Below are 23146 nucleotides of genomic sequence, written 5' to 3' on the forward strand. Positions count from 1 at the left end.
GCAGCAGAGAAGTGTGGAAGCCACTGCCTATCTAAGCAAACCAGAAGAGAAAGAGATTTGAGATAAGATGGAAAGATCCAAAAGTTAAGAAAACAGAGGGAGGAAAAATTACTTACTAAAGTGCAGATGGGGAAGAACTTCCTTAAGGAGACAAAAAAGGGAAGAAATGTGAGAATTAAAGTGGATACATCTTCAAAAAGAGCAAATACATTTACTCACATCTTCATTTTTATTATCAGTTTCCTCACTGCAGTGAAGTAAGGAAATACAACTGAAAACCAGAGGGTAGCTGCTTCCTAAGATACAAGAAAGAAATCTGTGCGAGTTGCTGCTATTAGGGATGAGCAGCATGCCCAACTTGAATGTCACTGGTACCTGAATTTTAATTAGTTTCATAATTATCTGTCATGTATAGGATATGTATTTTAGATGTTCCTCATATTGTCTTGAAGGTCTTTATAAATGAAATGGTCTTGAACTTTGCTCTTATCTTTTTAGATTTGTCAATATGCATCTGTTTTCAGTACTAAAAGTTTTTCTCCACTTTTTCTGTGTACCAGGCTACCGAATGTCTGCACCACAAAAATGTCCAGAAGAAATATATAAAATAATGCAGAGATGCTGGGACTACAAGCCAGAAAACCGGCCAAAATTCAGTGAGATTCAGAAAGAGCTGTCTTCAATCAAAAAGAAAGTGACATAGTGATGAAGAAGTGCCAAACTCAATGTCTGGGACTTTATTTTCCCGTGAAGTAATTGTTTCCCTCAGACACTATGCATTTATATAGCATTATTTGCAATATTCTTCTAGGATTACTTTGAAATTAACTGGTGTACCATCTTGAATGGTGCCTACACCTGCATTAAAGATATATACTGCGAAATGCTATATATCCAGTCACAGTAGTACTGTAATTTAGGTTACATGTACATAGGAAAGCACATACTATAAATTTAAGGGACTGTGGCTTTTATCTGTTTTACAGCAAATAACTGCTAGTGACATTTTCAGAAGTATTCTACTTTAAGCTGTGCTCCCACTCTGCTATCCCTGTCCTGTATGTCAGCATATTAATGTGGGGATTGTCATACATGTTGGCCTTAAAACTGAAGACAGTTTTGACAAGTATTTCAACTAGAAGCTCCTTTAAAAAAATTCTTTCTACATCTGATAAATTTAGGTGATACTTGGTTTAAAGCATGAAGCTCAGTTAGATTCTGGATGCAAACATGCTTACTGAATGGAAAAATCCAGAATTTTTTTGGTAGTTGAATTGCTTGTGCATTTGTTACCATACAGTAGAAATACTTCTGACTTTTTATGTGATCTACTTAAATAATGCCTTTTTTCTCCTTCAGTGCCATCAGAATTCAGTAGCATGTTTCTTTTATGGTGACCTATGTTTATTTTAGAACAAAAAAGACCAATATAAAGTATATTTCTTAGCACATGCTAAGAAATACTGCAAACTATCTGCCTTCCAAAAATATGTGAAATACTAGGCCAAAAAAAAAGGTTTATTAATGATAGCAGCAGATGACAAATATAATTGATCTTAGAGGTGCTAATAAATATGCTGCTAGATTTGCTTTTGACCCTGATTTTTTCCCTTAAATTGGTAGAAATTCTCAGAATGCAGCTGGAGCATGCAAAAGTTTATTCTGAACAAAAGAACATTTCATGCATAGCGTCCAAAGGAAAATACTACTTCTGTATGGCATGAGGAAGTTGTGCAAACAACCAAAAGGAAAGAAGTATGTTTAAAGCCTCTGACAGGGAACAGCAGAGTAGAAATACTAACCTTCTATTTTTCTTACATTATTGCAATCAAATATCAAAAGACTGGGGATAAACAAGGTTTAAATGCACCAAGAATATAAACCTTGTGTTTGTATATATATATATACATATAAATATATATTAAAAAAAAGCCAGAAAGAATAAAACCTTACTAGATAATGGAGGGAGGAGGTGCACCATTTGTTACTTTGACTCTGGGTCCTCTTTGCAGCTGGAATTGTTTTCTAGGGCTCTGAATAAAAATAGGAACAAGTTACTGTATCCCTGTCTGAGTTCCAGCATTAAGGTGCTTAAAATACTTCTAGGAATTTACTAAACTATTCAGATCAAGGGATACTAGTTGCTGCTAATGCAAGTAAGAAACAGGGATTGTAAGTAACACAGCATCTGGAATGTTAATTAGCCTTATATTTTAGTGTTACAGTGGGAATGAGATTTAGTGAAGTCAGTGGCTACATTACATTTTTATTTCTTTTAGGGTGGCTTTTCTATTGTCCACATCATCTTTTGCTCTCTAAAGTATATTTACAGTAGTGCTGAGTGGTGGTTTAGGGCCATGTGTGACCAAAATATGTGTAGGCTAGAAGAATTTGTCTGTTACATAGGAATTAGTGTCCAACTACAACAGTGAATGGTCGTGTGGGATCACATCACCTGCATTTGAGGTCGTACTGTCAGTATCCAGCTGTAAGGAATGGTAAGTGCTTCTTGCATTTTGTTAAGTGATTTTTTTTCTTGGAGATAAGCATTTATATACACATACCCATTAAAGTGTAGTGCTTGGAAAACTTGGTGGCATAAATTAAAACTTCATTGTAAGTGTACTGGATATATTTACTTAGTTCTGTACTTCAAGTAGCCCAGAGATATTTTTCAAGAGCAATAGGAAACATTCTTGTTAGCTTGTATGCTTCTAAGTAGTACACAGAGTCTGTGCCTTAATTTGCTAGTATGCTAATGCAAGTGCAAGTGTACTAAGATCTAAGAAATGTTTCACAATCATTTGGGAAAATCCATCCAACAGCGTTTCCTTACATATGCATCCCTGAAGTCTGCAAGTAAAGATAACAGTGTCAGCATTCATAGCTTTTCTGGAGAGTTAATATTCTTTTGTTAGAGAGATGGACTGTTTCTTTGCCATATGCCCTCTTGACAGCAAGAAATACTGCTTCATTCAGATAAAATAAAATAATGTTGTATTTGTCATAAATTAACCAGTCACCATCCTGACTCTCATAGAAGGATAAAAACAGTACTAACATTTTATTCTGGAATTGTTAACCTCCATACATATATATCACACTTCTGTTTAAATTTGAAGTCTTTTTAAAACAGGGAATTTCTACAGCATTAGGAAAATTTGTTACTGTTACTGAAGTAGGCACCAGTTCAGTTCAAAACTAGTAATACCTTGGGAGAATACCAGAATGGCTTTGTAAGTATAGAATAAATTTCAACACAGGTACATGTCTTTTTGATTATTTAAACTTTTGTAGCATTAATTTAACAGTTTGTGGCAGAATTCATTTGTCGTGTCTGACTTGTAAGTGTTGAAACTATTCAATTTAGGAAGTGGACTCCATACCTGTAGCTACTGTAGGCTTCTCACAGGAGCATTCACAACCAAGCCTGCCATGCCATGAAATTTAAAAGAAAGACATGGCACTAAAGAAGCAAGGCTGCAATATCTTCTCTCCATGGCCTCTTGATGACTTAATCTTGCCAGGTTAATTTTACCAGGTTAGCCAGGTCATTTGGCTCATGTACTATGTTTAGGAAACTTAAAAAGAGAACTTAGAAGGAAGTTAAGCTTCAGCCTCTTTGGCAAGCATGGATTTCAGGTTAGGTTGTTACACTGGCATTGTCACAACCAGAGGGACCCCGAGAGAATCCTGAATTATTTTATATTGTTAAACGCACAAAACTCTAAATACTGTTATCCTCAGCTTGTAGTGTGAGAAGGAATTCAACAAATTTTCTCTTATTTTCATGTTTTTCCTAGCAGTTGCATTCATTATTTTAAGAAAATTGCTTTGACAGCAAGAAGTGCATCCTTAGTTTGTTTTTAGTAGAAAATTAGTGCATATTATCTCCCAAGTCCAGTCCTCAGTGAAGTCATAAGGTTTTCTAAGCTTCTTTATTTTATGAAAAGTAAAATAGGGAAAGTATCTTGTCTAGAAACAAACCTTGGTTCAGCAAAGGGTGATGATGTAGAGTTAGCATCCCACAAAGGCATTAACTTTGAAATGTGCATTTTCATTAGTTCTTTAAAAAAACAATGAACTAGCTTTTTGTTTATCAGCTACAGTTATATTGCATTTCTTGTTAAAAAAATATGCCCTTTTGCGGAATTGCTTAAAACTTTTTTGGAAGTCATTATTGCGAAGTGCATCACCTGAAGGCCATCAGTGAGAACTGCAGCTGGTAAAGCCCATTCTCACTGACAGGAAAGAGAAAACTGGTTAAGGAAATATTAGGTTATTCATACTCAAGTATTTTTTCATTAATGTCTTTGACCACCTGTTATGCTTACTTAAATACAAGCACATTATTAAAATTGACTATGAAGTTACCTATTTGTTATCTCTTTATAACTATTTTGTTATCCTTTTTGCACCCATTGTAAAGGTAATAAAGAAAACAAAAAAGAAGAAAAATCCCCCACATTTTTCTGAGGTTACAGTGTAACCAAGTCTCAGAAGTATTTACAAATGTCTCCCCTCCAGTTTTCTCAGATGTGCTGCTGCACAAATATTAACAACAGTGATGAAATACTAGCCCTGTTTCCAGTATTCTTGCTGTCATATCCTCTAATTGTCAGTGCTACTCACAGACTTAAGGGAGTGCAATATTTGAAGAGCTAAGCTAGTGTGTAAATAGTGTCATCAAACATGGTATTCAGCAGTTCTGAGAATAATTGATTGTCATAAATAATAACTCATTATAAATATTAAATAAAGAGAAAGAAGCTGAGAGAGTTCACTTTCTGTAACAGCTGTCCTGTTTTTAGGCGCTAGAAATACTTGTTTGTGCCAGTGCACTTGAATTTGTAACATTTTTATGGCTAAGCATAAAATAGTTTGCTATTAAAGGAAGAGTTTGACAATTAATTTTTTCTTCTTGTAAAGCACAAAAGGACTTCAGATATTGTTGGAAACTTTCTTCCTAGGCTAGTCAGGCTACCAATGAAGCAATGCATTTTTTTCCTCTTAGAGTGGTTTTCATGCAGTCCTTCACTTCTAGTAATTAGTAATACAGGACCTCAATTAGTAATTAAAAGGTGCATGGCAAGCACAGGGCAAGTCCAGTATACCTGAAGTTCCAAACAACCATGAGTTTTTTAAGAGATCTGGTCAATTTGAAATATCAGCTCTATTAAAAATGTTTTCTTTCAGTAGTCCCCTTTTGCAGATTTACTGAAAACAAACAAAAAAGCAGTCCTTAATAACCAGCAACAGCTTACTAGGAAAGTGAATCAACCTCAGGAGCCTATCAAGGTTTTCTAAGAGTAACTGTTCCCTGGGGTAGCTTCCCATTATCAACACATAAAGTTTAAAGGTGGAAAGCTTCAAATTGAAATGGAAGAATTCATTCACACGTCACATTATGAACAGTAAAGTACTACTACCATTTATTTCCTCAAAGTGGTACTGAACTGTCATATCCAGCTCCTATATGTGTTGCAGAGTTGCCTTTTAGTATGTTATTAATACCAACTTTACTTTGCTGAGACCTGAAATTTCAAAGGGAAGATTCTCTTCTCGAAAATTCCAGCAAGATCTGCCTGGTAGCTCCAACATTTTTGCATATTTTCACATCCAGTTATCAGTCATTGTGTTCATTATAATAAGTACCATATAGAACAGGGCTGGAAGCCCCTGACTTTAAACTTTCAGAGTTTTGACCCTAGAATCCACCTTGATTTCACTTCTCTGTCAAATAAGCAAAAGAAATATCTGTTTTTCAGCCTTAGTACTACTCTATAAAACAGAAAGTTTCAGAGGTGTATTTACTGTTCTTTCCCAGGGAATGCTACCTCCACCAACAGCCCTAAGTTACCATTATGTCCCCTTCTCTTTGATATAAAATTTCAGCTGGAATATATGTGCAGGTATAGAACTTGGGTGTTAACTCAGATTTGTTTTATTTTCAGGCAGTTGTATAGTATTGGCTATTTCAGAATGCCATTTTCTCAGACATCATCTAGGCAGGACTTAAATTAGAAGTTTCAGATGGTTTATTTGGGAGTGGGGGTGTGAGCTAAACAACTAATTAGTTCAGTAGCTAAATTGTTGTTTTGCAGGTGTTTGAGATTGTAGCTATGGAAGGGTGGTGCATTTAAAGATCTCAGATCCATATGCCTTCTTCAAACAAAAAAATTCTAGGCATATTTAGAAAAAATTGATAAATAAAACCCTTAAATGTAGTTTACTGAGGTCATAAATTGAAAACATAGAAGAGCCATGAACTAGATTCTTTCTTCCTCTGTCTCCCAGAGTGGAATACCTTGTAAATACAACTTAATTGATTTATTGTTTATTGATAAATACAGCCTCTGAACCAGTATGGTAACCTAGGATTCACACTGAGCAGAGAACACTTGGAAAAATCCTGAATTGCTACTATTTGGATCTGTCATCTAGTTCTGGAAACACAAATGTTTATAGATAAGTACTTAAGTTTTGTGAATATAGTAAGTGAGCCAGCCATTGAAACTCTTCATCAATATAAGGCAATTAGACTTTTGAAACAAAAATCAGAACAGTGATTCCCTTTGCATTACAGATATTGAAAGTTTGTGCCAGAACTTTCCATTACTAAAAAAAGATGCACTGTACTCTTTTCAGTCAGCTCAGTCTTTCTCAACATATGAAGAATTCCTTTGCTGTTACATGCAAGTAATAATGCAAAATTCTTGGATAACTGATATATAACCAATTGACTCTGAGCTGTTGCCTCAATTCTTAAAGAATCTTTCTGCTCTCTAAAGAGGGTTGCAGCAATCTTACACTTCAGCTGAGCTCTGCTGTAATAATCTTTACTGTTGCATCTCTCAAATATTTCCTAATTCTGAAGGCTCCATGTATCACAGATGGCACCCTTTCACTTATCAAATGAAATTATTATGGTGACAGAAAAGTCCAAATACACTCCTGCTGTTGTTTAATTCAGAAGTAATGTGGTGATGTTGTACTTTAAAACCTAGGGCAGTGTGTTTGTATGAAAATGGAAGTAACCATGAATCAAGGTGAAGCATATTGTTCAAATCACATTTTTAATGAAATTGCAGATCCTAGCTATATCACAAATTGTCCACATCATAAGATACATCAGAGGAACAACATTTGTTACTGTGTGGTTTACAATACAGAACATTCTGCTCCACATAGGGAGAATTAAAGAGCTAAATATGCTCCTTGACATTTTGCTGTCAGGCCAGATTGGAACAGCATCTTCCAAATCAACAGCAATTACTTAATTCCACCTAAGCCTTATTGTGAGCTTCCTTCTTCTTAACAGACCTTTTCAGACAGTGTTAATTTTCATCATTTTGCTTTCAGGAATTTGAATTCATTATATCATACAACATTTACTTACAGAAATAATTTTACAACCCCACCACTATGAAGTGCTGAACCCTGCAATTCCAGGAGATAAGCATTATTGTTGTGTACAGGGAATTGCTCTTGCACTGGGTCTCAGTTGAAATGTCTGTTTACATGTCTGTTTCCAGTGTTAATTGTACCATTACCTGTAAATCACAAGTTAATTTGGTTTTTTTAGCAAGCTTCCCACTTAATTTTCACTAAAATGCTGAAAACAGGTAATAGGAAAAAACCCCATGATACAGACTCATCACACAGGACACCCAAGGCAGGCAGACTCCTACAGAGAAATATTGAGGAGTGAAAGCCAGCATTAAGCGCCTGCCTTGTGCCTTCTGTTAAAGGACTTCCAGGGATGAAACTTGGGCTGGGGTTGTAGGACTGCTGATTTTAAAATTGCATGTGTTGCTTTCCTTTGTGTAACTGTTGGCAGCTGGAGACAGAACAGGGGTGTTAGGGAAGGAGGGAAATTCACATCACTGGCTTGCCATCACAAGCCAGGCTTTGTCACCAGTAGCCTTGAGTGGACACAGATGCCATTTGCAGATGTCTTTAGGTATCCAGTTCTCAATTTTGTGCCAAAATACGCACCAGCAATATCAGGTAAAGCACCTTTTATGCTCTTTGTTGTTTAAAAATAATATATTTGTGAAACAGATTGATAATACATAACACTGGAAATGGGTCCTTCTTCCCTAAAGTACATGTAAAATAAAATTAAAAAAATAAAGAAACAACATTTGTGAATTTATCTGGCTTTTAATCAAGTCTGAAAATTATAACTATGTTATACAGTTGCCAGTTGTCGCTCCTTTATAATTTTAAATAGAACTGCATTTTAACTTTATTTATTTGCCAATTTTTTATATGCTTTAAAGTCACACTTTAGAACTCAAGCTAACTTTTTATTTTCCTAGACTGTTATGTAAGAGATTTTCAGTCTTCCTGTAAACTGCAGACCTTTTTTGAATAGTCCTTTGTCTTCTCCTTTGGACCACTTACCACTAATGAGTCTGCAGTCCCTGTTTCACTGTACTCTTCCAATAAATGTAAAATGTTTGTATCAAGCGGTCTCATTTTATTTGATATTTACAAGTTGTGTTTCTTCATTTGCCTCTGTAATCAAGTGGAAGATCAATTCTAGTAACATTTGTTTTGGGAATAGACACAAATCAAAATACTCTGTTTCACACAGCAGGGGGAGACCCAATTTGATTTGATTTTTTAAAAAATTTCTGGAGATAATCTTTCTGTATGATCCTCACTCGCAGTTCTGCATTACTTTGGTTTACCTTTTGCTTCAATTTCTTCTGATATGCAAGAAGTAACCTAGAGGACAGAAGGGGAAGGCGATGTTGAAATGGGCTGAGAACTTTGTTATGAGAACATTATTATGCCTTAAAAAATACAAACATGTTTTGAGATCCTGTGGGTAACTTAAAGTATGAATACCCCTATATGAAGAACTTCTTCCACTGCCTAATGCTCCCTGCAAATGCACCTTGTTTGAAGACCCAAAACCGGGTAGCAAGATGTGATTTTGGGTACCTGTACCTTACACGGTATTGTTAAGCACTCTGCACACTGGCAAGGACTGTAATTTGCAAGACTTAGTGCCTGACTGAAGAAGGAGTTTATAGCATGTGAGGCAATTTACAGCTCTGGTTCCTAAGTGGGACTGAGGTACCTGGGGTTTGTGTCAATTTTTTTTCTGATAGAATACAGTTGTTCCCTTTTACAAACCTTTGGGATGTTTTTCCCCACCATCTCCCAGTAATCATGAATGGATGATGTGTAAGTCCAAAGCTCGTCCACTGAATTTCCCCAGTGTGTGTTGGAACAGAAGACAGCGCAGCGTGGGGTTGCACACAGGTCTGGTACAATTCTGCTGAGACTAATTTATTAGCAGGATTATTTTAGAAAAAGTTACTGCAGCCAAATCTGTTTTGCTCAGTGATGCCTGGCCTCCAAATAATAGAAATATGCTGTTTGAAAATCTGTGACTGCCAAACACTGAGCAGCACAGGGTGGCGATCAGATTTCCTCATTTGAAGTGTCACTGCAGTGAAATAGAAATAAGGCTGAAGAAAGGAGCCTTGAAGGGCATCAGGGCCTTTGAACAGTCCTGCAGTTTCTCCAGTTTAGAAGTACAGTTAAAAGATTTGCTGTTGAAAAGATTTAGTTGATTAAGACTTCTCACAAGATCCCAAAGGACACTGGTGCACAAGGACTGCTTTAAATGGCAGATCATAGCATTTCCCTATTCTTGAGATGGCAAATTCAGCCATGCAGGTACATCTTATCCTAACAAACCTCATGGCCTGCAGTAAGAAAATGCTCCAAGGTAGATATTCCCCAATTCCCAGTTGACCATAACACCTTATTTTGTATTTCAGCTCAAGTTCTTCACTTGGGACCTTTTATGTCTTGCTGACTTGTGAGCCCTAATGATCAAACCTTCTGCACACAGAAGACATCTGGGCACAGAAGGTTTGATCCTGTGTAGCAGTTCTGTTTTGGGGTTCTTTTTCCAGTCAGCCAGCGTTTGCATGTCAAAGCTGGATCAGTTCTTTTTCTCCCTTTTAGATCCAAATACTGTGCATGCAAAGCTGTTTTGATAGTTGGGTTAAAATCCTCTCTTGATGTTTGGCAGAAATAACATTTTTGTTAAATGAAGGAGAGATTAATCTTGCTCAGAGACACAGAAGAGGCTCACATCTGAAGACTCCAAGTAGAAGAATGTGCCTGCCTTCAGCGTGGTGATGAGGAGAATTTGTGGAAAATCAGGGAGGGAGAGAGTTGTTTTGGGGAGTGAGTTTTTTTCAGCATATTCAATTTAGAGGCACACTAGGTTTGCTGACTTCCATAAATGTTCTCCTAGATCCCTGTGTTTCCACCAGCTCCACACTCTGGAAGCTTAACGTAGCCAAGGACCATAGAGAGATCAGAAGCCAAGTATTGCCATATTTAAGATTTTTGGTAGTTCTACCCCCTAAAAATAAGTCTGGGGAAATCTGCAATAAGATGCGCTTACTCAGTGTAGAGCTCAAGGGCCATTACAGATCACTGAGTATGAACTTTCACCAGGGCCAGAATTTTCTGATAAGGTCCTGATATGAAAATTGTTTAAAGGATTGTCTCATTACACACTGCAGCTACTGTTCCATTCTCCTTGAACTCCTGTTCCAGCCATCAGAAAGTGCAAAAATGCAGTAACCTCACTGATATGGTCTTGATTACAACTGTCTTGATTAAAACTGTACACTTTACATCTCAAGGGACATGATACAGATAACCACAGAAAATACACAAGCCAATGACACATGCAAACAGCACTAACACTGCAACACAGAGGTCTTTGATGCAATTTCATCAGTATTCATCTCCTCCTCCATCACCCTCCATTCCTTGCAGGTCTGCTGCACTAAAGGCACTGCTGCTAAACTGTGTGCAGAAATGCATCAGGACTAAAGAAATAGCTCTGTCTTGAGAATACATAATAATGAGGCACTGTGCTCTCTCTATTTTTTTAATAACTAAGCTCCCATAGCTTTCAATGATCTAATCTGCTGCAAAAAGAAGTTGGGGGAGAGAAAAATCAAGCTACTAACTAGCTTAGAATCCTCAAAAGAATCCTCAAAGGAACAGGGTGCCATTTGACCACACTGAAATGGGAAGAAGCATGTATCTTCAAGACACATTTTCAGCTCAAGATGGATTAATTCTCTGACAGCTGAAATAAAAATGACATTGCGTTAGAAACACCTGGAGTATATTGAAATATTTTTCTACTCTGAAAAGCTTGCACTACCAAGTGCAATTCGCTAAAGAGAAAGTACAGAGAAGGGTTAGTAGGACAATCCAGTTGCTGAAATTTAGTCTGCAGTCAGTAGCTATGAAAGCCCATCCTGTTAACATTAAGACATGGAAGTCATAGCCCCTGTAAAGTCAGACAAACACATACCAAGCCCTTACCCACAAGGGTCATAAAGACCTTCACTCAACTAAACCTACATCCCTGTGCATTCAAAAATCCTTTCCACTACTCTATTGCCCTGAGTCTGAAACTAAAAGAATGCAGTGACCTAGATCTAGCTAAATATAATTAGAGAACCTTGAAATATGATGGAGCTAGACAGCACCATTTCTCTCACAGCTATGGACCCAGAGGGTCAGGTATCTAAAGTCTGAGCCTGAACAGGGGTAATTTTTGTGCTATGCATCTGATTTACAGAGAGATACCTTGACTTTCTGTCTTTCTCCAATACTTCAGATGGACCAGGCCCTGGGGCTTTGTCAAGCCCTGTGAACGTTAGGATAGGATGTGTTGGTTTTTTTCTTTTTTTCTTTTTTTTTTTTTTTTAAATACAGCAGCAATATTTAAGCAGGAAAACTATGGGAAAAGCCCTTCCGAGTCCTTTTGCACTCACAACTGGTCGCTGCTGGGGTGGTATGAGAGGCAGGAAAGCCCTTGCCTCAGTGCAAGCCCTGCTTAGCAAAAACTAAAACATCCTTGTGTTATCAACACCGTTTTCACAAATACAAAACACAGCTACTGCAAGAAAATTACCACTATCCCGGCCAAACCAGCACAAGAGAGCACACAGAGAAATTTTGGGTCTGAGGGAGTGCTCATGCATCTCCTCAGGGTGCAGCTCACAGCAGCAGTCACACTTCATATTCTAACCCCATGACTCTGAAACTGTCTCTTGTGAAAGAGCTGCAGATGTGCTGGTTTAAAGCAGCAGGTGGTCAGGGGTGTTCCTAGGGCAGGGTGGAGGGATAAAATAAAATAAGCAACATAAGCACCCTGTAGGTGTTTACATCAGTCCCTGGAGTACCTCCTCCAGCCCCATGAAGTCTGTATTTTCACAACAGGGAGGAGCAGAGAGAAAAGCCCTTGTCCAGCACTTGTGACCTTGGCTTTTAGGGCTGCAGGGAAAGGTCTTGGAACAAAGTAGATTGCCTCCATGCAGACCCAGTAATAAAGCCTCTGATTTGGCCTTATTAATATGCAGAGCAATAGGGCTCAGGAGCTCAGTCCCCGGGGGAACAGGGTGCCCGAAGGCTAAGCTAGCTCAGACTGAATCGCTGCGGGCCCAACCCCATAGCAAGCTTGGTAGCTGTCAGCTCTTATAGTGATTGCAAGCTCTTAGGATTTCAGCTATTGCTTGCTAGGTAAGTTTGCCCTTGGCTTGAGGCTGCAGTAGACGGCAGAGAGAGGAGAAGGAGAGGCGCTGGCTGGTTCCACAGAGATGGCTTTATTGGGGAAGTCTGTGAAGGGTCCCTGTGACAGCTCTTCTACTGTCAAATGGGGTACAGTATGCCCTTTTTATAGGGTTGGATAGAATCCAAACTTAACCAATGGTAAGGGTTTAGGGGTATCCATAATTGACCAATAGTAAGGGTTAAAGTAACATGGCCTTACAAAGTTACAGAGATAGGTTATGGGGCGGAGGTCAGGGAAACAGGAATTTTCTTTTGCTGTTTCAGCATTCCTATTGTTCATATTTTCCATGGTGCTTTTCCCAAATTTATGGGGTTTACTACAACCCAGTTCTGGGTCTGGCTACTGAACTGGGGAAATGTCCATTTTGAGGCTCACAGACATGCTGAATCCAGAAATGTGTGGGAGACACTTGACTAAGCATGGAGGTGGCACCAGATATTCCCCCCAAGGGGCTCAATCTGCCCCTTCAAAACTGATGTCCATGCCAACAGCTGTCTTGGACCCTGGCAGCTCCAGCATGCTGCATCCTTCCACAGCCCTGTCCCTCCTCTGAGCTGAAAATACCACCTAAAGCAGTTCCTGAAAGACAGAGACTACAGATGACTTTGAAAAGCTTAAACAACATATGCCACAGTCTGTCACTCAGGGATTATTAGGTTTATAGCTATAACTCATCTAATTACAAAATCACTGTGAAATACAAGGTTTAAGTGAATTTAAAACTAGCAAATGGGAAAACCCATGCAGTCTTTTAATTTTTCTGCAGTTTCTTCATGATCCACTTGTAAGCAGTATCTGCTTTAAATTCTGATGCTCACCTATGCTGGTATAGGGAAGCTTTTGTTGAGGGGAGGGTGAACTAAGGATTAGTTTCAGGAAAAAAATTGTGCCAGAAAATTACAGAAAAGTCAAAGTTCAGGCAGTTTTATGCTCAGCTATTTGATATATAGAATGAATACTAAACTGCTAGATCTTTTCATACAGTGTTGTCATCCCCAATGGTCCTTCCTCTCTCTGTTTTACTTTTCACAGAGATAATGGAGAAGTCAGATTAAAGCAACAAAATCAAAGAGTCAATATGCTATTATCTGAAACAAGCACCTGATTATTATGGGGAAAAAAATTTAAAGCAGATAAATTCTTAATTTTTTTATAATAAAAGTAGCCTTCAATTTCTAAGACATCTTGGGGTGCTCTTGCTGTGAGGTTAAGGGCAACTTTCATGCCAGAAACACATTCTCCTGAAACATTTTGAGGCAAGAAAATCTGACAAACATGAAAAATCAGAACATAGCCTATCTTTCTTTTATTCCTTGTTATTATAATATTCTTCAGCCACAGGGATATCAAAGACTTTGGTGGCAATGGATGCAATTTAGCTGCTCCCTAGAGATGGCTTTAGAGAATGCATAATCAATTTTATAAATGAGCAGCTGGCCTGCACAGCAAGGTGCACTCTGCATTTCACCAAAATGAATAATGAATTGCATATACTCTGCATTAAGAAGATTGGCTTTCCTCTCAGAAGCTGATATGACTAAGTCTTGTTTGTTTCACTTGTTGAAAGATAAACTAATGCCTGGCTGTTGCTTAGTGTACCCAGTGTTTTTGTGTGGTAGCCAGCACCAGCAGAGAGAGCCTGTGCTGGGAGGAGGCTCCCGGGCATGGGCCATGGTCAGGCACCCAGGTCAGCAGCTCATGGATGTCAGTCTGCCCAGACCCTGTGGATCCTTCACCGGAGACAGCTATCCATAAGCCTGAGGCTCCAGCCTTGGACATTATCTTTTGCTGGCCCAACAAACTGATAATCTCATCTAAATGGCAAGTATTTATTTTAATATTGAACAAAATTATTTCATTGCAGAAACATAAAAACAATTTCCAATGCCACATCTATTTCTCTCAAACTTAGTGATCTCTGTGATCCAGGACAAAAGTTTGCTCAGGCCCAAGGGCATTTTGTTGACTTTCCACTGGCCTTTAAGTCTATAATGTGATTTCTTGGGTCTCTGTGTGGAAATGATTTGTGACTCTCATATTCCCATTGAGAATAACCCATCCATTATATAGCCTCCAGCAAAAGCTGCACAGTGACACATATTTTGAGGTCAGATAGGGTACTGCAATGCTTCAAATGGGCAGGCATGACAGGCCTGCTGCTCCTCACAGGGCACAAAAAGCAAGCAGGAAGGGAAGCAGCAGAATGTGGAAAGTAAGAAACAGAGCCTCTTTACAGGGGCACGTTCATACTCAGATGTACATTTTTTTCCTGACAAGAAGTCTCGGAATAAATCTGACTTCAGCTGCCCTACTCCAGCCCCTAGGGAAATGTCCTTTCAACACCAAGCCTTTCCTGAGATTCCTAGGTGTGCCCCATGAGATTTCACTGGCATTTACATTTTCATTTCTTATTACTAGATGTGCTTGTAGGACAGCACTAAGGAAGCTGTCATCACTGCTAAGAGCTGGCTCCAAGACATCTGTGGGGTTGTTTTTTTTTTCTGATTGTGTTGATGTTTTAAGAGTTGTGGCAACAGTGGTGGAAGCTGTGCAGACTATATTCAGCAACAACATAAGACAGGAGAAAAAGTACACCTGTGGGAGCACATAGGAGGGGTGCTAGGCGTGGTGTTCCATGTGTGCTGCAGGAATTCAGGGCACAACACACATAGCATCACTGTGGGCCTGCTCCACCCCTGCACTTTCTATTGACTGGAGCAAAACACCAATCATTCTGTTTGCTCGGCTTTTAACTCTCAACTACTTTTTTTGACACTTCAAGCTTCTGAAGATAGAGAGATGCAAAATGAAATGCAGCATCCAGTGGTCCTATTGCATCACTGATTATATAGTGACTTTCCTCTTTTCACTGCATAGAATACAATAAACTTAGTCAAGACTTGAAGCATCACACCTTTACATGAGCCAAAGAAAACCACGCAGAGACCTTGGCACTTAAGTTCTGTTTCCAGCACTACAGCCAAGGATGGAAGCCCTGTATGGAATAATACACCACTGTGTGATCTCCCAACCTTCGAGCAACCATCCAGGATGTGATTAAGGCTCCTGGCTGTTACCAAAAGCTGGCAAGGCTCTGCTGGGAAACAGAGCTTTATGCTCCTGACACACCGGCAGCTGCAGTCCCAAGCAAGCACAGCAGCTGCTCTAGTGGCAGATCCTAAACTGCAGCACTGCCCTTCAGCTGGCAGCCATCCCAGGTGGCCAGGCCAGGCATGGATAAAAAGGCCTGAGCAGCTCTCCTCTCCCTCTTGCTGTTCTAGGTGTGAAGACAAGGAGCAGGGACCCAATTGGGGTCTGGCAGCTGCTCCTCAGACGGCACCAGAGCTCTGTTCTGCACATCCAAGGCAATTCTTGGATCTTGTTTGCCTTGTTTTACCAGGAGCAGCCAGGTAGCCCCTCCACTTCTGCATTCTGTTTCTTGAGTATTCAGCTGTGCTTTTGCTCTGTTCTCAGATAAACTACTGATCTTTTTAACATCAATAATTCACAAAAATGTCATGAAGTACTTTCTTTCTAAATTTTAAACAAGTTCATTATGTGACTACTAAGTAATTAGTCTTAAAATGCATTTTTAAAGGCAGCTGTAGACAAGAACCAATCTGTTACTAAACCTTGAAGATATTTCTTCATGTGGGAAGCTTGCTTTGCTTCAAAGATACTACCACAGTCTCACTAGGAATGAGCCTGCTCTTTCTCTGTTTCTGTCTCATTTCTGGAGAAATGCTCCAGAATCTAGGACTGAGGAGGCAGTGGCACTGACACTCCATGCACAGCAAGCAGACTTATCTGCACCCTCCCTTTTGACAGCAAGGTTGTTTTCCAAGGGGAGGCAAATTTGTGTGTCAGAAAACACATTTCCAAGTCTTTTTCTTTTGCTGTTGTGTTCGTGAATAAACAGCACACTGCAGCGTGCCAAGTGGAAAAATGACAGGAGGCTGACACGTTGTGTGCCATTTGGATCATGTCATGTCACAGAGTCTTGGCTGTGGCAGGACTGTCAAAGGGAATGGCTCCCCAGAAAATCTGGGACTTCACAAGCTGGAGAGAGGAGATCAAGACCTCAGAAAAAAGGACAGAAATAGTCAATACAGGGACCAACTAGTCCTTCTAAACCATATATTTTCCTGTATGGTTCTTACTCCCTTTAGCAAGAATTCTGGATAGATGGCACTAGTCTTTAATTCTTATTTCGGGGGGAAACCAGTGAAAGCTAGTAAGAAGCATTATGCAGGACCCGAAAAGAAACACTAGTCTTACTTTTGCAGTAAAATCTTAAAAGGCTGCTCTTTCATCATTCTCTCTGACAGCAGCTGATGTCATGAACAAAAGATTTGGCAGTCACCAGATTCTTCTCTGATTATGTAAATGCTATTACTTACACTAAAAAAAAAAAAGAAAAGATAAAAAAGATGCTAAATTTTCAGATTTTTGAGATATTTAGGGTTTTTTGGTTATTTGAACAAGGACTCTTTCCAAACCTATGGCTGTTTATTTGCCCACCTATGCAAATTCTGAGGAGCAAAAAGAGCCACCAACTTTCAGATGCTTTTAATATAAAATTTTATTTTTATAAGTAGATGAAGCAGGTTATAACCAGGCAGTTTGGGCACAAATACAGCTATAAAGGAAAAAGGCTGATAGGGTAAATAACCTATAGTGCACGGGCAAACTGAGTGACTCACAGGACTGTGAGTCATGGGTAAGCTCTGCTTCTCAAACTCAGTTTTCACATACGCAGCTGGTCTGTGTTGTAGGGAGGGCAGGGCAGAGGGGTGGAAAGCCCACCTGTGGCAACTTGCTTTCCAAGGTAGAAGACCCATTTTGCACCAATTGCATTAAGATGCTCATAATTAAGTGCCCTGTCAAATTTCCTCGTTACCCTGCTTGTGCATGCAGAAAGTCAGTTGTACTCTACTCATTTGATAGTGGGTACATCCACCAGTGTCTGAGGATTTAGGTGGCTCTGTAGGAAATGTTCACCTTAAAAGCTAGAGGAAAATGTTCCAGCAACGTGAAAAAATATGAGTATTGCAATAAGGACCTGCATACCACCTCTTTCAAGATGGCATCTTGATGCTGCTGTTAATATTTAGGGCTTTTCCCCAGCGGTCTGCCTGTATCCACCACCAAATCTTTTCCTCCTCAATCAGCAGGAGTTCTGTGCTGAAAGTACTAGTTAATCTTTTGTGAGAGGTTTCTGGTAGGATTAGTTCTTTGTTTTGTTCTTGGGTGTTTGGTTTTTACTTTTGTTTTCAAAGAAGGTAGCCACCAATTTACATGATTATGAGAGGAAATAGAGCAGCAAAATGAAAGTTAAACTGGTATTGAGTTGTAGTCTTTACTAATAGGGTTTTTTTACTTTACCTAATAAAAATGAAATGTTTTCTCAGTAAGAAATAGGACTCTCACATAAGTCAGCAAGTATTACTTATGCATTAGCAGAGATTATTCAACAATTCAGTGCAATCCTCACAGCTGGTCTTTGAACAGAGGGCGAATAAAGGCAACGTAGTTTTTGCTAGATGAAAAACATATCAGCAGAGCTCTTGTTAGAGCTACAATCACAAAAGACACACTTGACAAACTGCATCCTAACTGTGCTGCCCAAGGAATTCACAGCTGGTTTCTGTGCAAACATTATTCAATCAGGCATTTTTCTTCTGTGGTCACCCTGTAGGCAAGCACAGCCAGGGGGAGAGGAGGCCAGGGGTGTTACTGTGGGTATCATTCCTTCCCTTCCCATAACTGTTACTTTGCCCCTTGGCACTGTGAGCACATTGGATTTCCTTGCTATTACGCAGTAGGCGATGTATCAAAGGCATTTCATTGCTGGGTGTGAGCCCTGTCACTGCTCCAGCAGAAAAGGAAGGCAATTAAATTTCCTGAGGGTAGGTGGGGTGGGGTTACAGAGCACAGGCCCCCGAAGATCACCCCTGCTCAAAGCCTGCAACAGAACAAGTCTGGAATCATCCATGCAACATTACAGTGGATGTCCCACCTGCTTCCATTAATCCTCCTCATCTTAGCTGACTCCTTGCTTGTCATAGTGTCAGAAAATACATGAAAGTTCAGCAGAAAAGTTTGGTCAAACTTCAAAGCACAACGATTTCTGTCTATTTTTCTTTTCCAAAACACAGGCACTATTCTCAAAAAATGAGATTTCACTTCAATCTCTCAATTTCTTTATTATATATATATATTTATTCTGAAACTCCTCTTTCAATCTCTGCTACAGTGCTTGAGCCATGCAATAGCTGATTATTTCTGTTTGCGAGAAATCCATTCCTACAAGACACAGGTGTCATCTTACTACGTATCCATACATACTTGTAGAGCAAATTATTATTAGAGGTGAGCAGGGGGCAGAGCTTCTCTAATTCCCTCCTGTTCAAATGCTAACATTTTAAGTCAAGCTCAGATGACAGGACTGTGCTTCAGTGATACTGAGCACAGATGGGAAAAAGAGAGTGCAATAATATAGGTTGAGAAAAATAAAGAAATGCTATCTTCCATGTAAATTTGTAGGTTTTGCCTTAATTAAGCCAGGCATGAACTGTTAGTGTCGCTGTGCAGCCAAAGGGTGATGCCGCTGGGCGAGCAGCACACACTGAATCGAGGCAGGGTTGTCCTGGGAAAGGGACTCAGCCTTCCCCTATTCAACCCCCTGTCCAGGGCCTGTGGAGGAGAGGCCAGCCCTTGGTGCAGGTGGGTGCAGTGAGCAGCCAGCTCTGGCCATCAGGGCCACCCTGGCTCAGAGCACGGAGGTGACAGCTGCTCTCCAGATGGTCCCTTGGCTTCATCCATCACCCTTCATTGCACACCCCTCACTCATGCGTAAAAACATGCAGGTAGGAATTTTACAGAAATCCAACATCAGCTGCAGTAAAATGCGGCCTCAAAGAACGCTTTCTTTGAGGGAAAGAAGAGCGAAGCGCTTATAGAAAAGCAAACATAACCAGGAAGAAGTTTTACTGAAAGTATTCTAGGTGTCTTGCCTATTTCTTGTTCATGAAGATCAAAGCTAAGCACTTTATTTTTCTTTCTTTGTAAGCTTTGCTTCAGAGATGCTTTACGAAAGAGTCAGAGGGGAGAAAAGGTATGGTTCTGCTATCACTACTATGACACGATTAAATCCACATGGAGTAGTTCAAATATGGAGTAGTTCCCCCTCTGAAAATAGCATTCATCCTCTGAAGCTGTAAGCTAAAGACACAACTCTTCCACAAAAGATGCTGGTAAGGTTAGATTGCTTCTGAATTTAGGAAGTTTTGTATCACCTTCACATGTGGTAGCATCCAGGAATTAAGGAGGTTTTGGGTGGGCCCTCCAGTCATGCTGTCACCAAGCTGGCTCTGGGGAAAGCAGTGCCCTTAGCAGGGATCCCAGCCAGGCTGCCTCAGTCAGTGTCTCTCACTGCTGCTGGTGCTGATGAAGCTGCTGAGGTCAGGAGGGTCATGGAAGGCTCATTTACACCACAAATGTTCTGCTTTGTATTAGGCAGAACATTCAAACTCAGTGTATCTGGTAGCTGAGTGGTCTTCCATCTCCAGGTTCCTCTGACTGTCCCTTGCTGTAACTGGAATTGGCCTGGCTGATGATGGAAAGTTATTTCAAGGCTTCTGTAGCCTTCAGACTCAGGTTTCAAGACTGGAAAGACATGTTTCTCTTAGATCCCATTCAAGCCATGGCATTGATTTGTCAAGGACCTTTCAAGGCTGTTGATTTGTCACTACCCACGTAACTCCCCACAGGACACCTCTGTACACCTTGCACCCACCAATTACTGCAAAACATTTTCCTTGCAAACAGGAACCCCCTTCCTTCCCACAAACATGTGGACTTAGACAAGTACCTGAAAGACACAGAAGTTTTAATTGTATTTTTTAAAGGGATGTGGATACCATCAGCAAGAGTCAATTTTCACAACTCTCCCTTGTTCAGCATCATTTAAAAGCTCTCAGATGCCCCATAACCACATTGAAAAATCAATTCTACTCTTCTGAGAGTAAAGAGAATCTACTGAAAAAACCATGTTAAAATAAAAAATAGCACCCAAACCACAGTAAGTATGGTCTCTCTTTCCTTCCTCTTCTGTTGCTCCTGCTACCATGGATAAGGTATTAAAATTCTTTCTGAGTATTTATTCAAGCACTTCTTACAGTGTTTAGTCATTCATTATGAAAATCGTCATGTCCTTATATTCATGGTTTCCCATCCTGCACAATTAGGAGACATCCATCAACAACATCATGAAACATACACCTGCACTATAATCGAGTCCAATATTAACTGCAACAACACCTCCAACAAAATATTGTGTGCATAGTTAGGAAATTTTAAAAGGGCACATGAGTCTTAATACCTTTGCACTGAAAGAAAAAAGAAGAAAAAAATCCTGACTTCCAGCACCCACATACATGAAACATCAGTTTGAGTCATAAACTGCTCAAGATCTGTCTTACAAAATAAATGCTCTTAAATACCCCACTATTCATCCTGGAAACTTGTTTTTGAACCTTCTGTGCAGATCAGAAGGTGCTTCTTACCTATTCTGCAATTCATCCTCTCATTTTTTGTGCTGGTATTGTCTTCCATGTCATAAAGTCCTTTTCCTCCAACCCTGGCCAGTTTCCCTTCAGGGTTTGATCCAGCATCATTAAACCACCACTTAAGAACACCAGAGAACAGTAGTTGAACAGCAGTTTAAAGTATTTTAACAGTAGTTGAAGCTCCCACATTATCTATTATCTTATCTATTAAGACATTTCTGCAGTATGCACATTGTGCAGGCTGTGGGAATAAATGGCTTGGGGTGTCTTGAACATCTGCTCCCTGAAAGCTGTGTCAATGTGTGGAGCTGCAGTGATGGATACGATAGAGAGCAAGCCCTTACCTAATGTGTTTCACAGGGAGCCTGAGGTGTCTTCTCTTGAGAGTCCAGCTGAGCATCCAACCAATCCCCCTTCCACAGGTTAAATGGATACAGAAGAGCCAGCCAGTGAGTCTGCACTCCTGCCTTATTCTTTTGTGTTTCATCAACTAACCTTTTTCCTTTTACATTACGTCTTTTTCCTGAAAAAAGTATTATTTTATGTTACTGCAGAGCTCATGTAACAACAGATTGAAACAGATCTTACACACTAAAGGCCCTTTCAGACATTTTGAAACGGAGAAGGTTCAGGGCAAGAGCCCTGTTGCTTTTCAGGGACAGATATTGTCCAGTGAAAAGATTGGAGAAAGATAAGAGTAAAAGTGGGGGTTTCTGCGATGTTTCTCTTTCACCAACCAGTCTTCTTCCTCATCATGGCACAAAACTTACAGCAAAATGGAATAGTATTTCAGGGTACTGCATGACTGCACTTTGCATACTTGGTAACATCTCCCTTCCAGTTTTGAAAGAGCACCTAAGTTTTGAAAGAAGAAAACAATGAAACATGCAAAAGCCTCAAGAAGGTTTGCTATCATTGCATTCCACACTACAAAACCTTGAGAAAAAGGAAACCTCCTCTGAACTACAGGGAGCTGCACAACCACCTTTCCCAGCTACACCTAAAGGTCCCTCTGCAACACTGCCTGCAAAGCAGCATCTACAGACCTGTCTGGCTAACAAATGTGGAGCTCTGGTTTTACTTGGACTTTTGTTATAGCATGCAAGAGGCAATATAACAGCCAATACAAGCAAGAAAGAGAGGGGAAGGAACATGGACATTCTAGTTTCTTGCATTGTAAAATAGAAATTGTCTGGAATGTATTAAATGACTGTATTCACCCAACCTTTGCTCAGTCTATGGCCATAATGACAAATAATTTAGGGAAAGAAAAAAAGGATAAGTGGTCTGCATAAAATGCCACCCTTCAAAGTGCAAATTATCATGAGTCACTGTTGACTAATCTAAAAGGTCAATTTGCAAAACTGGAGAAGCACATACAGTCTAGAAAAACATGCTGTCAGCTCCTCCAAAACTCAAAGCAGCAATGATTTTGTCCTATGCAAATCATATAATCTCAGTTGTTGCCAGGTTAGTTTCATTCCCTGTAGAAACTCACTCTAAGCTAAGGCAATAATTAGATTCACACCTTTTAATTGCTTTTTTTTCTCTTTGGGTTAAAAAGGCCAGAATTTTTGCATTTCTGTTGGGAGGGAAAAGAGTGCAGAGACTGAAAAAAAGCCTACCCTAAGAGATCTGTCACTTCTCTCTCCAATCCAAGACATGTTCCTGCTCTTATAACCTTTCCTGGGCACTCTGAAGGAAGTGTTTCTGTATGATTTGGGAATTGCAGAAGACAGATCCCCATATCAGCCACCTTATGGCCACACAGCAACAAGGAGAAGAGCTGCCACAGCTCTGGATTTCCTCATCTCTGCTGGGAAGAGGAGTATGCTGCATGTGCAGAACCAGGTCGAGGATGCAAACCAATGTAAAACTCCCTTTCTACAGTCCCAAATCTCTTGCCTCCTTTCTCAGAGAAGTGAACCTCATAATAGAG

General features: G+C 39.8%; 2 protein-coding genes across 3 annotated transcripts in view; one reads left to right on the forward strand and one right to left on the reverse strand.

Moving 5' to 3' along the window:
• Window positions 1–8474, forward strand: part of FER (FER tyrosine kinase) — a 155801-nt gene extending 147327 nt beyond the window's left edge. For both annotated transcript variants that reach the window (XM_036402568.2, XM_054518197.1), the window contains one exon: window positions 561–8474. In XM_036402568.2, the coding sequence (XP_036258461.1) occupies window positions 561–703 (143 nt within the window). In that variant the 3' untranslated portion in view covers window positions 704–8474. The remainder of the gene's footprint in view (window positions 1–560) is intronic.
• PJA2 (praja ring finger ubiquitin ligase 2) overlaps window positions 7058–23146 on the reverse strand; it is a 74149-nt gene continuing 58060 nt past the window's right edge. Inside the window, exon 7 of the mRNA XM_054518199.1 lies at window positions 7058–8736. Within this exon, the coding sequence (XP_054374174.1) occupies window positions 8686–8736 (51 nt within the window). The 3' untranslated portion in view covers window positions 7058–8685. The remainder of the gene's footprint in view (window positions 8737–23146) is intronic.

Source organism: Molothrus ater (assembly GCF_012460135.2).
Source record: "Molothrus ater isolate BHLD 08-10-18 breed brown headed cowbird chromosome Z unlocalized genomic scaffold, BPBGC_Mater_1.1 matZ_random_MA35, whole genome shotgun sequence".
NCBI lineage: Eukaryota > Metazoa > Chordata > Aves > Passeriformes > Icteridae > Molothrus > Molothrus ater.